The 15959-nt window shown below is 33.8% G+C and overlaps 1 protein-coding gene across 1 annotated transcript; it reads left to right on the top strand.

Annotated features, from left to right (window-relative positions):
• The first annotated feature begins 9559 nt into the window (after window positions 1–9559).
• Window positions 9560–15698, top strand: LOC136235630 (2-oxoglutarate and iron-dependent oxygenase domain-containing protein CP2-like). Its single transcript, XM_066025447.1, has 9 exons — window positions 9560–10004; window positions 11190–11237; window positions 13271–13447; window positions 13544–13694; window positions 13777–13863; window positions 14331–14455; window positions 14830–14948; window positions 15143–15254; window positions 15353–15698. The coding sequence occupies exons 1-9, from the start codon at window positions 9753–9755 to the stop codon at window positions 15386–15388; spliced, it is 1107 nt and encodes a 368-aa protein (XP_065881519.1). The 5' UTR covers window positions 9560–9752; the 3' UTR covers window positions 15389–15698.
• The last annotated feature ends 261 nt before the right edge of the window (window positions 15699–15959 follow it).

Genomic DNA, 15959 nt, shown 5'->3' with positions numbered 1-15959 from the left:
ATATGCCGAAGCCATTTCGCTTGTTGGCAAAATATATACCGACGATAAAATCCATGTCATTAGTATTTTCTACGACAATGTCGTTGGCAAATTGTAGGTGATAGCCTAATAGAATTACAACTCCTTGTTAATAGACTCGACTATTATCGTTGTTAAGTTGTTGGTAAATGCTACATCATCGGTATGTCGTTGGCATTTCTCACACCAGATTTAGAATAGTGTTGTCGTTATTTTGTTGCTAACATGTATAGTTGGTAAGTAGTTGGTAATATTGTTGTTGGTAAGTCGTTCCAACATGTATTATTGGTAAAGCGTTGTCCGTATGTCGTTGCTAAATTAAGTATTAACAAAATATAATATATATATGATAAATCAAAAAATATTTTATATTCTATTTATTTTTAATCAATTTGATAGCGGATACATAATAAATAGCATCATAGAAAAAAAAACAAAAGGAACATATTAATTCCAAACAACAAAGCTGTTACATATCAGCGGAACAATGATTCCGAAAATGAAAGTGAAAAAGTTGCCAAATGTAAGTTGCTCGAAATATACTACATGTATGTTAGGAAGCATTGCATTCTCTCCAAATGAGAAGACGATTACCCCCAAGAGCATTGAAGGCTTTGAATACTTAAATGGACGAACTTCCTTGCAAAGTGCAACTGACTGGATTTATGTGAATCCTTGTACCTACAATTATGTGAAAGCCATATATATGAGCTTGTTGTCATCATAAACCAACTCCGATAGCAGGAATGAACAACCAATTATGAAATGACTTCCAAGTTCCAACTTTACCATTATATAATGTCACACACAAAAAAAAATTAATTTGTGACCCGTGAAAAGGAATTTGTCCATGCATATCAGATTATTGTGTAGAAGGTCAAGTCATTAAGTTGGAAAAAGAAACCAATCATGGAAGAAATAAAATCAATACATGAAAATATTTGAACTGTTCATAACCAGAGCAAATTTAGAATTCAAGTAAACACAAGTTGTGAACTAAGCATGCTCAGAATTTAAGTAATTCAGATGAAATTGAGTCATTCAGATAAAAAAGAATTTAAGTAATTCAGATGTAGTAATTCAGATGCAATTGACCTTCATTTGCCCATATTGCAACTGGTTTTTAGTACCATAATTTACAAAGCAAGACAAAAAAAAATCAAAGTTTAGTTGCGATGATTTTTACCGTACACATGAGGAACCAAGATAATAGTACTCAGGTGTTTTAGCAATGATCCCATGGTATACATCAATCAGCCTATTGATCGAGTCTATAATCCTTGCTGAAGTATCTATCAACTGACCCATTAGCCATATCTCAGATCTTCATTCTCATGGAACTGAAACCTTTCCATTGCTTCAATCCCATTCTCTTGTTCGATGAGCTTTAAGCCCTCACCATTTTCCATACCCCTCAAAACCTGCAAAAACAGGATATTAGCATTGTAATGTCTCAAATTCAATGCTCAAAGAATAGTGATTTCACAAGCTGTGAGATTCTGGTAACCATATAATTCATTTATATCCCCATAATCCTTTTGCCATTCATCATTAACACACAAGGCAAACCATAAGATTAACAACAAATTTCATAGCAATAAAAGGCTTATTATGGATGAGTTAACTTAAACATAATAGCACAAATTCAGACAAGTCTGGAACAATTCTGTCTCATGGTTTGCAAAGGTTTTTAAAAGATAATTCCCGAATGCTGTCAATATATTGGATCATAGTATGATATTTTAAGTCAGAAAAATATGGTAAATAAATGCTTTGCTTACCAACTCTATAAATTCAAGAAGGTGTGAAGCTTGAAAAGTGTTTTCCTGTGTCCCATGAAAGTATGAAATCCAAACAACAATTTAGATCCAACCAACAAATAGAATAATTGATATTGGAATATATGTAAATCAAACAGGTTGAAATATAACATGATTTAGCAATGAAACTCCATCTAATTTATTGATGTTTTTAGACTAGGAATCATAAAATTGATTATTTATAACACCTAGTTGAGTTGAGACAGATTTTCTCACACTATAACATTTGATAATGCTTGTGAAAAGGAATGAATATGTGAGTTTAACTGAAATTCGCCATTTGAGCAACTATTTATTTTTATCTATAAGATCCTACAATTCTTACTCTATTTCACCAACTCTTTCATTCTATGACTACCATGGCATAGAATCATATCACTATACACTGAAATTCTGTAAAAGCCTTTATCATATCACTAGACTCTGAAATTTTGTAGAAGCCTTTATCTACCATGGTTCGATATATTGGATATTAGAAAAGCAAGGACATTTTTCCTCATAGAATGCACAAAAGCTATTGGATAAATGATCTATATCAGCAGGGCTTGAAAAAGGAGGAAACAAAAAGAAGAGTTTTGAGCCATATCTTGTGAAATCCAAGCCAGGGAAAAGCAATTGAAAACAAAAATCAAAGCCAGATAAATAGAAATTGAGCAAGATGTTCAAAAGATTCAATCAGAGACTAGAAATCACAAGCACCAATTATAAAGAGCAAAAAATTACCTAAGGGACGAACACGAGAAAGAGAAAGCAAAGGATGGATTACATAACAAGATGCAAATCGATAATTCAAATGATTACCTTATCTTTTTACCCCACAAGGTCTCAATTTGACCTAGATTGTCCAACACTCCGGTAATGGGTCATAAAAGTTCCAATAATCATAAGAATCTCAATCTTAATAACCTGAAAACTCGATTAATCTTTACTTGTATGTTTGTTTGACAAATGGTGAAGCTGAAAAGAAAGAGTTTCAGACAAAGGGCAAAAATAGGATATGGCAGAGAAAGCACATTAAATTAGTTCAAAGAGTAGAAAACGGTAAAGCAAAGAACACAAAATTAATGATCTTAACAATGAGAAAACGAAAGGGGTAATCTTACCGGCACAATACAATCAAGACTGGCGACTTCGATGATGGCTTCGGAAGCCAAACGATTGCGGAAGAAGGATGAAAATGGGATGGATTTTAGGTCAGGAGGGTCGAACGAGTACGACACTGAAAGAGATAGAGGAGAGAGTGAAAATTGGGGGAAATAGGGAAATTTTGGTGAAATAAGGGGGGATTTTTTTGTGGAAAATTTAGAGTTAAAAAGGGGGACATTTTTCTTTTAAAAAAAGGAGGGAATTTTTTTGTGAATTATCATATATATATATATATGATAAAAAATACATTAATATTGACATCCGGGAGCAATTTTACCTATAATCTTGAAAGATTGAATCAATTTCGCACATCATTATAAAACACATATGTTTTGTTTCTAAAAACATAGATTTCACATTTTATTTTTTAAATAGATTGAAGGTTAATATTTTTAAATTAGGCCGAATATTTGACATTTTTTTATCTAACTCATAAAAAATACAATATAATTTTTTAATCTTTATTTTTATTTCTATTCTCGTCTACTCATATGTTTTTATCTATTACTAGTGCGTAATAAAATGACATATATGTGAAGCGTAGATAACAAGATTTATTACTAAGAAAACAGTTTGTTGAATTATTTCTTAAATTGACCAAACGGTGTCAATGTTAGGGGTATATTTGTTCTTTGGTACCAATATTACGGGTAAAATTGCATAATTTTAGACGTTAAGTGTATTTTTGCATCTTATCCCTATATTATATATATATAATCGTGATAAGTTGTTGATAATTTTTAATAAATATTTTAAAAAATTTGTAATAAATATTATATATATATATATATATTTCGTTTAGAGGTATGTCCTTGGTGTGTTGTCCCTAATTCCGACGACGTATAGTCGTTACCATTGCCAACGACATAAGTCGTTGGTAACTTCTATCGTCGGTAAGTCCTTTGCATTTTATTGGTATTTTGGTTTATAATGTTGATTGAATAATTTTGAAAGTAAGTCGTAGGTATATCATCGCTAATACATACGACATATGTGTCGTTGGTAAAATGTCATCGGTAAACTGTTATTTTCTTGTAGCGATGCCAAATATGGGTATATTGGGTGAATCGTTGAACACGTTGTTGCAGATAGATGAAGTGAATGTAATGGTTTGCTAGAACCCACTTACGGTCATTGGGCTTTAGGTCCATGACTGGCTGTGGATGGACCCTTAGGATCATGTATACACAACCGGTGGAACAGAATATAATCATAAATACATATACTATATTTAATTGGAATGGAATGAGCTAATTAATTGTCAATTAATTAACAGAAGGGACTGATTGATTATTTGTTAAATAACAAGTTAATCAATTTAGTATTTAATTTGGCTATGGTTAATTAATTAAATTTTCTAATGTAATTAATTAATCAATTGATTAATTAGATTGTATGAGATAAATTATTAATTGAACCATAAATACAATTTAATTCTTTTAGGCCTTAATAATAATTGTGGGTTAATTGAATTAAACCTAATTGATTCTAATTGAATTAAACCTAATCTATAGGGTTATATTTATGATTAGGGATCAGTAAGGGTCTAATTAGATATTAACCACATTAAACCTAAACCTAGTTAAGAAAGGTACTTAAGAACCACATTAAAAGAATTAAAACCCGAGCCTCCTATACACTAAAGATTTCGCCCCCCTCTTTGGTGTTCTTCATGTTCTTCGTTTCCATTCCAGATTCCGGCTAGCACCATCTTTGTTCCTTTATGGTTGGTGCACGAGCTCTTTGGAGAATCCATCGATGTGTGGATTTCTTTAGCCGTCTCTAGAAGAGACATAACCCGTAAGTTTTTAATCCTCGTGTTAAGATTGTTTTGAGGTTTAATCTACGGTAGTCTAACACAGTCATTGGATTATAGAAAATTTTAACGGTAGCATTCAACTGTGCTTCGTTGATTTTCCATGATTAATCCCTAACAATAGCAATAGCCTCCGCTACCTTTGGCTCGAAATGTCCGAACTGCAATCTACCAGTCTCGAACCACCCCTTCCCCCACACCGTCCTTCCACAAAGGATATAGACCCATCCACATTACATTTAAAAAGCCCTTCAGTCGGACGAGTCCATCTAGCACATCCCCTATCCAATGGATTTGACTCATTTGATGCATGAATCAAAATTCGCTTCTGCCCTTCCCGCCATTCTGATAAGAACTTTAATACCTATCATACAACAATATCAGGCGATGAGCAGCGACCATTCCATACTCTTTCGTTTCGCTGGGTCCAAATAATATATAATACGCAGACACTACAAACTAGGACCTCTTCTAGGGCTTCCTTACCCATTTACAGAACCCATCGACCGAGCACCTCCTCTCACGGATCAGGCTGAATCAGACCATCAGTTGCCCAACAATCCTTGGCAAATTGGCAACCTGCAAATAAGTGTCAGCCGTGTTCAATTTCTCTTTGACACAAGCCGCACTCATTTGATATTGCCATGTGACGAGCTGCTAGAAGCCACCTAGTTGCCAACGAGTTAGAACACAATCTCCATACAAACAGTTTTATCTTTGGCAAAATTTTGCAACCTCATAACCTTCTCCACCCCTCGTGCACGTCATCCTGACAGCGTCCCTCCTCTAAAAATTGATACCCGACTTGGACGTGTATGAGCCTGTTTTTATAAAGTGCCAGATTAATCTATCCAAGTCTATTTGGTTTAAGAGGGTCATAACATAAATGCTTGCTGCTAAGTTGGATTAAAGATGTTAAAAACATTTCCTCTATCCCAAACCTTGTGTCTTGGAATAAATAAATCCTTTACAACAATATTTTCATTCCCAGAAGCACAATAAGAACCACTCACAAAACTAGTAGCAATGTTGCTCATAATCCAAGGTTCATTCCATGCTTGAATCGTACTCCCACTCCCAATCCGCCAGCAAAATCCTCTACGCAACACACCCCACATGCTCCTCCAAACATAACTAGGATTTGCCTAATTTAGAGGATAGGAAAGTTTCCTTCGGATAATATTTGGCTTTAAAGATTTTACTTACCAAAGCATGTGGTTGGCTAATCAATTTCCATCCTTGTTTTCCCAGGAGCGATAAATTATAATCATGCAGATCCGTATATCCTGGCCCGCTCTTCTCCTTCCGTACACGCATCCTTTGCTAGTCAAACCAGTGAATATTCCGCTTCTCGTTATCCTTTGTACCCCACCAAAATGAATTCATCATTCTTTACAGCTCCTCACACACCCTTTTTGGTAGCATGAACATACTCATACAAAAAGGCGGAAGGGTCTGTGCCACATATTTTAACAATACCTCATTGTCTGCCGAAGAGAGGAAGCGAAAACTCCAAGAGCTGAACAATTTTCGCAGTCTATCCATAAGAAAGCTAAATATTGCCTTCTTAGATCAGCCAATAAGAGAAGGAAAGCACAGATAACGACTTGTATCTAGACTAGCCTCAACCCGTAGAAGGCTTTTGAAATCTCGCCTAACATCCATTGGAACGTTGACATTGAAAAAAATACCAGATTTTCTACGATTGATTGCCTGACCAAAGGCTACTTCATACTTGTGTAGAAGATCAACAATAACCTGACTCTCCTCAAGACCAGCTCCAAAAAACAGGAAGCTATCATCAACAAACAAGAGATGATAGACCATAGGATCCCCTCTCGTCACCCGACAACCACAAATCTTACCCTCCAATTCCACTCTGTATAATAGTTGTGATAGGATTTCTGCACATAGGATAAAAAGATACGGAGATAATGGGTCCCGTTGACACATACCCCTGCCAGGAGTGAACAAACCAATGCACTTACCGTTGAGAGAGATCTTATATGAAACAATTGTAACACAAAGCATTATCCATTGAAGCCATTGGTCATGGAACCCATTCGAGCTAGAACCGAATTCAAGAACCCCCAATCTATCCTATCATAGGCTTTACTGATGTCAATTTTGAGTGCAACATCCCATTTATTTTCCCTATTCTTTCTTTTCATGTAATATATCGACTCAAAATCAATTTGGACATTATCAACTAGAGACATCCCTAGAATAAAGAGCGAATATAAGAGTATTGTTGGACATCATATCATATTCAATCCCTAAATTATTAAAAGTGAATTATTTATATTATATTTAGAGAGTGGACTACAAATCTCTTAAAGATGCTCTTGCCAACTTTTCTTGAATATTTTTCACTGGTATTCTGCAGTCCATCATCTCTTATTATCTGATTCGGTTCTTTCGCCAATTGCAATTTTTCTTATAACTCATCTTTGCTTGCAATTTGTTTTATATGCATATCACAAAATATCTTTGTGGGAAGATGTTATATTTCTATTAACATAAAAATGTGCCCATCAAGTATTAAGTATTGTGGGGAGGGATGGAAGAAAAGAAACTCCAGTAAAATCGTAAAAGCAAAACGAAGTAAATGTCATTCAAAATCTATAGGTTATTAATTTTAATAGGGTTAATTACAAATAACTACCCTGTGGTTTGACCGATTTGCAATGTGGTACCTGTGGTATTTTTTTTTGCAAACACAATTCTATGGTTGCAAAATTTTACATGTTTTTTTTACTTTGCCAAATTTGGCCGATAACGACTTCGAAATGAAAATTTTCAAGAATTAAACTTGTTTGATATCATATTTACTATGGAACCATATTTTTAATTTTTCAAAATCATCATTTTTGGAGTTTTCTCTCTCTAAACATTATCTTTCTCTCTCATTAAAAATAACACCTAAATGACCTTAAACCTAAAAAGTTGAAGAATTAAAGTTGCTTAAAATATTATTTAGCTCTTGAAATTTTTTATTTCGAAGTCGTTATCGGTCAAATTTGGCAAAGTAAAAAAACATGTAAAATTTTGCAACTTATAGGGTTGTGTTTGCAAAAAAAAAAAAAATACCACAGGTACCACATCGCAAATCGGCCAAACCACAGGGTAGTTATTTGTAATTAACCCATTTTAATAGGGATAATATGCCAAAATACCCCTAACATTTATATGTAGTAGCAATTTTATCTCTAACGTTTAAAATAGTGTAATTTTAGCTATAATGTTGGCAAGTTGGGTCAATTTGAAACATTATTAAAAACACAAATATTTTGTTCACCAATTGCGTGTCCGTTCGTTAAAAAATTCTTATTTTCTATGATTTAATAATAGAATTGAAAATTAATATTTATAAATTCGGTAAAATATTTTGAATTTTTTTGTCCAACTCGTACAATGGACACAGTGTTTTTAATTTTTTTTCAAAACTTTTTTCACGTTTAAACATATGTTTATGATTTGTTACTAATAAGTGATAAAATGACTCATATGTGAAGTGTAGATCACAAGATTTATGACCGAGAACATAGTTTGATGAATTATTTCTCAAATCGACCAAACTTGACAACATTAAACGTATAATTGCTCTCGGCTGCCAATACTAGTGATAAAATTGCACAATTTTAGACTTTAGGGGTAAAATTTTCCCTGAGTGTAAACATTAGGAGCATCCATTTCACAGTTCAATACTACATCATAATTTTTTATCAAAAAAAAAAAAGGATAAAGTATCAAAATAGGCCTAAGGTTTTTGGAGAAGTACTAATTTAGGCTCAACGTTCAAAATAGCACCAATATAGGTTTAACGTTTACAATATAATATCAATTTAAGCTTAACGTTTACAATATAGCATCAATTAGGCCTCACGTACAAAATAGCACCAATGTAAGCTTAACATTTACAAAATAATACGAATTTAACCTTAACGTTTACAAAATATATCTAATTTAAGCTAAAACTCATAATTAAATTAACCATATTATATTCTTTTCCTATTAACTTTATATGTTTTCTTTTCATTTAGTTGTATTTTCTTATTTATTATAATACAATTAATTAGTTTTCTTGTCCATTAAAACTTTATATTTGTTTTTCATCAACCATTCTATGACTCCGAAATTCCATGGCTCATGTAATATATGCAAACTAAAAGTAATTGAATATCCACAATATTTTTTTAGTTTGCATATATTACATAAGTAATGAAATTTAGTAGTCATGGAATCATTTATTAAAAGCAAATATAAGATTTTAATGGACAATAATACTAATTAATTATATTATAATAAATAAGAATATAGAACTAAATAAAAAAATAACATATAAAGTTAATAGGTAAAGAATATAATATGATTAATTTAATTATGACGTTTAGCTTAAATTGTATATATTTTGTAAAACGTTAAGCTTAAATTCGTATTATTTTGTAAACGTTAAACCTATATTGGTGCTATTTTGTACGTGAGACCTAAATTGATGCTATATTATAAACGTTAAGCCTAAATTGGTGCTATTTTGTACGTGAGACCTAAATTGATGCTATATTGTAAACGTTAAGCCTAAATTGATATTATGTTGTAAACGTTAAGCCTGTATTGGTACTATTTTGAATGTTAAACCTAAATTGGTACTTTCTCTAAAACCTTGGACTATTTTAGTACATTGTATAAAAAAAAAAAAAAAACTACATCCTAATTGAATATAACTACATTCTTATAAACCTTTTAAAACCTTTGTATGTATGAGCTTCTAAAAACATTTGAACATCCCTAAATTTATGACGCTTTAGTTTGGCTCTGCTGTGCTTCTTCTGCTGATTCCCGTTTCTATACGGTATAGCATAACAAACCCTAACTTCCCCCACAAACTACCGTGAAACCCTAATTTCTTCACTCTCAATCGCAACTTCAATCTGTAAATATTTGGTCTGACAATGTCACCCAATCCGCATCAGAAATCCAGTGGAAATGCCAACGCTCTCCTATCTACGAGGCTCAGCTTGAATCCTAGCACCGATCACAACCCTGATAGCTATGACGACATGCAATTGGATTTCAGTCCTCTTCTCTTCACCTCGCTGGAGCGATACTTACCTTCTCCTTTGCTCAATTTGTCTCGCGACTCTAAAATCCAATTCATGAAGGATATTCTCCTTCGCTACTCTCCTCAGGGTGAACGTACTCGCGTATGCTTCTTTTTTAGTTGTGTGCTTATGGATGCTTCTATTCATGCATTTCTTCTGCTTTTACTGTGTTCTACAGCGACTGTTTTAATGATTTGGTTTTTAGGACCAATTCACTCTGTTTCACTATGCATTTGTGATAGATGTAACATTGAGCTGAATGATATGAAATTCTGTTCTTCGTCTTCTTCCTTTCTCCCTCTCTTTGGGTATGTAGAATCATCATATTTATGCGCTGACGAAAATTTTAGAATTTCAGCAATAGAAGATTGTATTGTGGCTTTAGCTACTTCTTTTCTAGAGCTGGGGCTTTTCAACTTGTTCTTTCTTCGCGATGTCTGATTTTCATGCTATTTTCATGCTTCTTGGTTATGAGTAACCTGGCAATTGGACAAATAAATGGGCATTTTCCATTTACAGTATATTGAATATAAAGGCAAATTTCGTTATATACTTAGCTTGGATGTTTGTTATGTGAGGATCATCAGTTTCAAACTTTTTACTGTACTCGCAATCATATATGTTTCCAGTTCCATGCATTTTTGTTTGGGAAAATGACTAATAAATAAAAGTTGTACAAAAGAAATAAAACCTCCTCTCAGCCAGTTCTAATATATCCCGTAGTGCTTTCTCTTCTTAGAGTTGGAATGGAGATCATTGCATTGCCCATGATCTCATGCATTTTGGGGGTGTTGATAATGCCATTTTTCTGTACAACTTTTTACTGTACTCGCAATCATATATGTTTCCAGTTCCTTGCATTTTTGTTTGGGAAAAATGACTCATAAATAAAAGTTGTACAAAAGAAATAAAACCTCCTCTCAGCCAGTTCTAATATATCCCGTAGTGCTTTCTCTTCTTAGAGTTGGAATGGAGATCATTGCATTGCCCATGATCTCATGCATTTTGGGGGTGTTGATAATGCCATTTTTCTGTACAACTTTTTACTGTACTCGCAATCATATATGTTTCCAGTTCCTTGCATTTTTGTTTGGGAAAAATGACTCATAAATAAAAGTTGTACAAAAGAAATAAAACCTCCTCTCAGCCAGTTCTAATATATCCCGTAGTGCTTTCTCTTCTTAGAGTTGGAATGGAGATCATTGCATTGCCCATGATCTCATGCATTTTGGGGGTGTTGATAATGCCATTTTTCAATTTCTTCTTTTTTGTGTTTCAAATTGGCAGATCCAAAAGCATAGGGAATACAGACAGAAGATTATATCATGCTACCAGGTAATTCCATGATTAATATTATCTCATGCACAAAATTCCTCTTGCAATATTTCAGGCACTTCAAGGTTTATCATTTTCCATGACTTGCTATTTTAACATCAGATAATACTATAATTTAATATTCTAACACAGAGAATGGAACAATACTTGTATATCTTGTATTATGAATGGATTTTACGTATATAAATACATCAATATGCTATACCATGAGAGTAATAAATCACATTTATTCTAATTCCTATGACCAAGGAAACTGATTCCTACAATCATACATTCTATAACACCTCCGCTCAAGTTGAAGTATAAATATTGATCATGCACAACCTGATAGAAATATAGTTGATCCGATTTCATGGTAATGCTTTAGTAAACACATATGCTTTAGTAAACACATATGCCTTTTACTTCTCCAAGATACATGATAGCCTCCAACAAATACACAATAGCTAGTGGTAGAATGCTTATATGCGAGATCTCCATTTGTTAAACCTTTATCAATATCGTGGTCATAGTTTTGATCTATGGCCAAGGAAATTGATTTCTATAATACTGCCCCTCAAGTTGAAGCATAAATATTGATCATGCCCAGCTTGACACAAATATAGTTGATCCGATTTCCTGTTCACTGTCACCTTTTAAGCTCCCTGTAATCCATGCAAAACCTCGAAGCTCCATCCTTATTTTTCACCAACAAGACTGGAGAGGCATAGGGAGGGGCTGTGACTTGGTTGAATTACACCACTGTTTAACATTTCAGCAATCAGCTTCTCAATTTCATTTTTCTGATGAAATGAATAGCGAGAAGATCTCACATTAACAAGTTCTATTGCAGCCTTTAGAGGAATAGAATTTTCATGAGTCCTTATGGGTTGTAAAATAGTTGGTGGCTGAAATAAATGTTTGGAATAAGGGAAGAAAAGTGCATGGTGATTGAGGCAGGGTCTCTTTTGTTTGTAAAATCGGCTCAATATTTGGGTCAACAGGAATTTGGGGTATTGAAATAAGGAATAGGGTTAAAGTAACCCCTTTCCAACCTTTGGATATAAGCTTATTAATGGACTTTAGTGATACCATCTTTAATGAGAAATCCTCACCCATGCCCTTCAACTCAACTTCTTTTTGATCCTTATGCACTAGTAGTCTATTTCTATCAAAATCAAAGGTGACTGGGGTATGTCTCCTCATCCAGTCAAACCCCAAAATCATATCATAGTCACCTAAATACTCGAAGAGTAAACGTAAACCTGATATGATGCATGCTCCAACTGCAATCACGAAATTTGGAATGCATAGTGAGCTGCCTGCCATCTGCTACTGCTACTGTTACTGCTGCAGGTTTGACCTTAAGAAGAGGTAGTTTGACTTCATGGGCCAATTTTTGATCTAGTGTTTCCCCATTGAGAGCATTGATAGAAAGGGTGATTGATAGATTGCCCTTACAAGCATGACCTTAAATAGCAGCTGGATGTCAGCTGAGGGCAAGGAAAAAGGGTCACACGGTACAGCTGTGGTTAGACAGCTGGCAATTGCCTCTGATAGTCCAAAATAGGCTAAGGCCAAACAAAACAGTAACAACTTAACAGAATACTAAAACGGCAATGATTCAAGCTATTTAACTAACAAACTTTAGAAAACATAAATATTAAATTGAGCATAAATTACTCAATTACGCTTCTTCCTTTATTATGTAACACCTATTAATCTAAAAGTTGGCTGCAAAAGCTATCTTAGCTGCATGGGTATCCTGTAATCTATCAGCCTACCCTTTAGGATGTGTTATCCCCCATACTATAAACCTGGCAATGTTTGTACAAAGTCTCATATCAGATATTTCAGAATACTATACTATATCCAGAATGGTGAAAAACAATGAACTAAAATTTTCCAATGTAAGATAAAATTTTATTTTCGACCTATTTTCATTATCCTATTTTTCTTATCAATGGGATATTTTTTTTTATTTCCTTTTTTTTTTCTATCTTCTCTTCATTCTTCTTGTCTGTTTCCTGTTTTTATTTTTTATTTTTTTTCAGCCTCTACATAAGGAGCTACATGCTATCAATGCTGCAAACTTCTTTGTTCCCTCATTTCTTAAAGCAATTAATGAAAGTACCGAACAGAGTATTAGGAGTATAGTGGTTGAACCCACGCCAGGAGTATTCCTATTTGAAATGCTCCAGCCAAATTTTTGTGAGATGTTGATGGCTGAGGTACTACTATCTCATTCTTGTCGGTTGTGATGTTAGTATTATAATTTTGCTCGTATTTTAGTTTGCATGTGCTCTTATCAGGTTCTGATTGAATAGGTTGAGAACTTCGAAAGGTGGGTCCATGAGACGAAATTCAGGATAATGCGCCCAAACACAATGAACAAGTATGGTGTTGTTCTTGATGATTTTGGCCTAGAAAGAATGCTTAACAAATTGATGGATGAATATATACGCCCTATGTCAAAAGGTAATGTATCTTTATTCAGTTATTAATATTGTTATGAATATTGTTGTAAGTGCTTATTGGTTATGATTGATTTTCCTTGTAGTTTTCTTTGCTGAGGTTGGCGGATTAACTCTGGATTCTCACCATGGATTTGTTGTTGAATATGGAGCGGATAGGGATATTGACCTTGGTAGGTGCTTGCTTGATACTTTATTTGTATTGTCATATTTACTGCAAATAGTAACCTAACTTGCTGATTTCGGACTCCATCAATCTTTTATCACCCAGTAGTGATAGACTGGATCTAAGCAGTGAAAAGATAAAAAGACCGATCCTTGTCTCTTAACTCTCTGCTTTCTTTTTATTGCAAAAGAAAACTTTCTCTGAATTCCTCTGTTTCAATAGCATTGCACAGACTAATTTTTCAGCTTAGGTTTGTCTAAGTTGTAGTCATTCTTTGGATGGATGGTGGTGTTATTTATTTCTGACATTCATTTTTATGGAGTTGTGGCTTTAAGCTATGTCTTCGCTTTTCCTTTTTATTTCTACTTCTGAGGGCAATTTTATTCCTTTTTCGTTTTCTGATTGTGCACCTGAGCTTCCATTGCTGAATTGTCTTTTAAGGTTTTGTGAAATCTAAATAGAATTTCTATATAGGTTTCCATGTGGATGACTCAGAAGTCACCTTGAATGTTTGCTTAAGTAAGGAATTCAGTGGTGGAGCATTGTTCCTTCGTGGCGTACGGTGCGATAAACATGTGAATACTGAAACTCGAGCGGAGGTATTTTTCAATTTTATTTTTTATGCTAGACTACCATTAGTCATATGTTGAATAAATCTCCAACTTTTTCTTAGTAGCCTTTTTATATAATTGTGTTACGAAGGAGAAATAAATCTATGACATGTTCTGAACTGGAACGAATATTCAAGATTTTTGAAGTACAACTTTCTTCAAACATAACAGTAAAAATATAGCTACTATTAGCTATCAATGAAGGTGAAGATACCTTGGTTTTGATAAGATTGATCCTAAGTGCTAATAAATTGCATAAAATGTTTCTTGTCACTAATCTTCATTATGTCAAAATACCTGAGGTTTGCTAACTGCAAGTGACTGAAGATTTATCTTATAGTCTTTGTGTCATGCATTTATAGGAAATTTTGGATTACTCTCATGTTCAAGGGCATGCTATTCTTCACCACGGTCGCCATCGGCATGGTGCCAGAGCTACAATTTCTGGGCACCGGGTCAACTTAATTATGTGGTGCAGAAGGTAGATCTCTCTCCCTAGCCTTTGTACTTGAGATTTTACCACCACGTTTTTTGGTGAAAAGATTCACTTCATGAGTGACAACATATAGGAAGGTGAAAGTACTGGCGTGATCAAAGTATCATGAGTTGGAATTGTTCCTTTTTATTGTTCATAATTACAAAAAATACTATTGACTGCAATTTTCCCTCTTTCAGCTCAGTATTTAGAGAGTTGAAGAAATATCAAAAGGATTTTTCTAGCTGGTGTGGAGAGTGTGCGCGTGAGAGAAAAGAGAGGCAGCATTTGTCTGTTATTGCTACAAAAATGGTAAAACATTTTAAAATGAAAAGTAAAAAAAAAAAAAAAAAAAAAAATGAAAAATGTTTCTGATGCTATGGATCAACCTTATTGTCTGCTTTTTCCAGGAATTGTTGAAGAGAAGTAGCATATCTGCATCTTGAGTTTTTTCACCAGAATTCGTCGGTGCAACTGTAACTTAGCAGAATAACTTGTCACTACTGAGTGCATATCTTTGCCATGCTTTTGTTGGTAATATGTTGAGTTTGTATGATATAGTGTTGTGTATTAGGTCTTTCTTGGCAGTTGAATATATCAACCGCAATATCATTCTGTGTTAGCCAACTTGAACAGTTTGTTCAGTTATGCTTTGCAGTTCCACAATGTAAGATTCGTTGCATGGAACATAAAGCAAGTTGAGCATTTCTCTTTAGATTTTGAAAAGGAAACTATATTGAAAATTTTAAGGATGAATACCTTAAAGTCTTATGATGCAACCTTTGCTTTGCTTGTGATGTTTATCCCAACACAGTATCAGTATTGGGGTTTCAGCAGGGAAAGGAATATACAAGTGCTTAATGTTAGTGGAAAAATAATGATGTAAGATTTTGGAACGTTTGCAGTGTTTTTTTTTTTTTTTTTTTGATAATATGGAATGTTTGCAGTGTTACTGTAGAAGTTAATAGTTTTAAAAGTTGTTGGTGAACAGAGAACACACAAAGTTATGTCTTTGAA

The sequence above is a fragment of the Euphorbia lathyris genome, chromosome 1 (assembly GCF_963576675.1).
Source record: "Euphorbia lathyris chromosome 1, ddEupLath1.1, whole genome shotgun sequence".
Taxonomy (NCBI): Eukaryota; Viridiplantae; Streptophyta; class Magnoliopsida; order Malpighiales; family Euphorbiaceae; genus Euphorbia; species Euphorbia lathyris.
Note: the sequence above shows the minus strand (reverse complement) of the source record. Positions and strands in the feature narration are given on the sequence as shown.

Bases quoted from the DNA above. Each gene is read 5' to 3' on its own strand.
- LOC136235630 (XM_066025447.1), top strand. From the start codon at position 9,753: ATGTCACCCAATCCGCATCAGAAATCCAGTGGAAATGCCAACGCTCTC. The intron at 13,448-13,543 runs GTACTACTATCT...CTGATTGAATAG, and splicing joins GTGAGATGTTGATGGCTGAG to GTTGAGAACTTCGAAAGGTG. The intron at 15,255-15,352 runs GTAAAACATTTT...TGCTTTTTCCAG, and splicing joins CTGTTATTGCTACAAAAATG to GAATTGTTGAAGAGAAGTAG.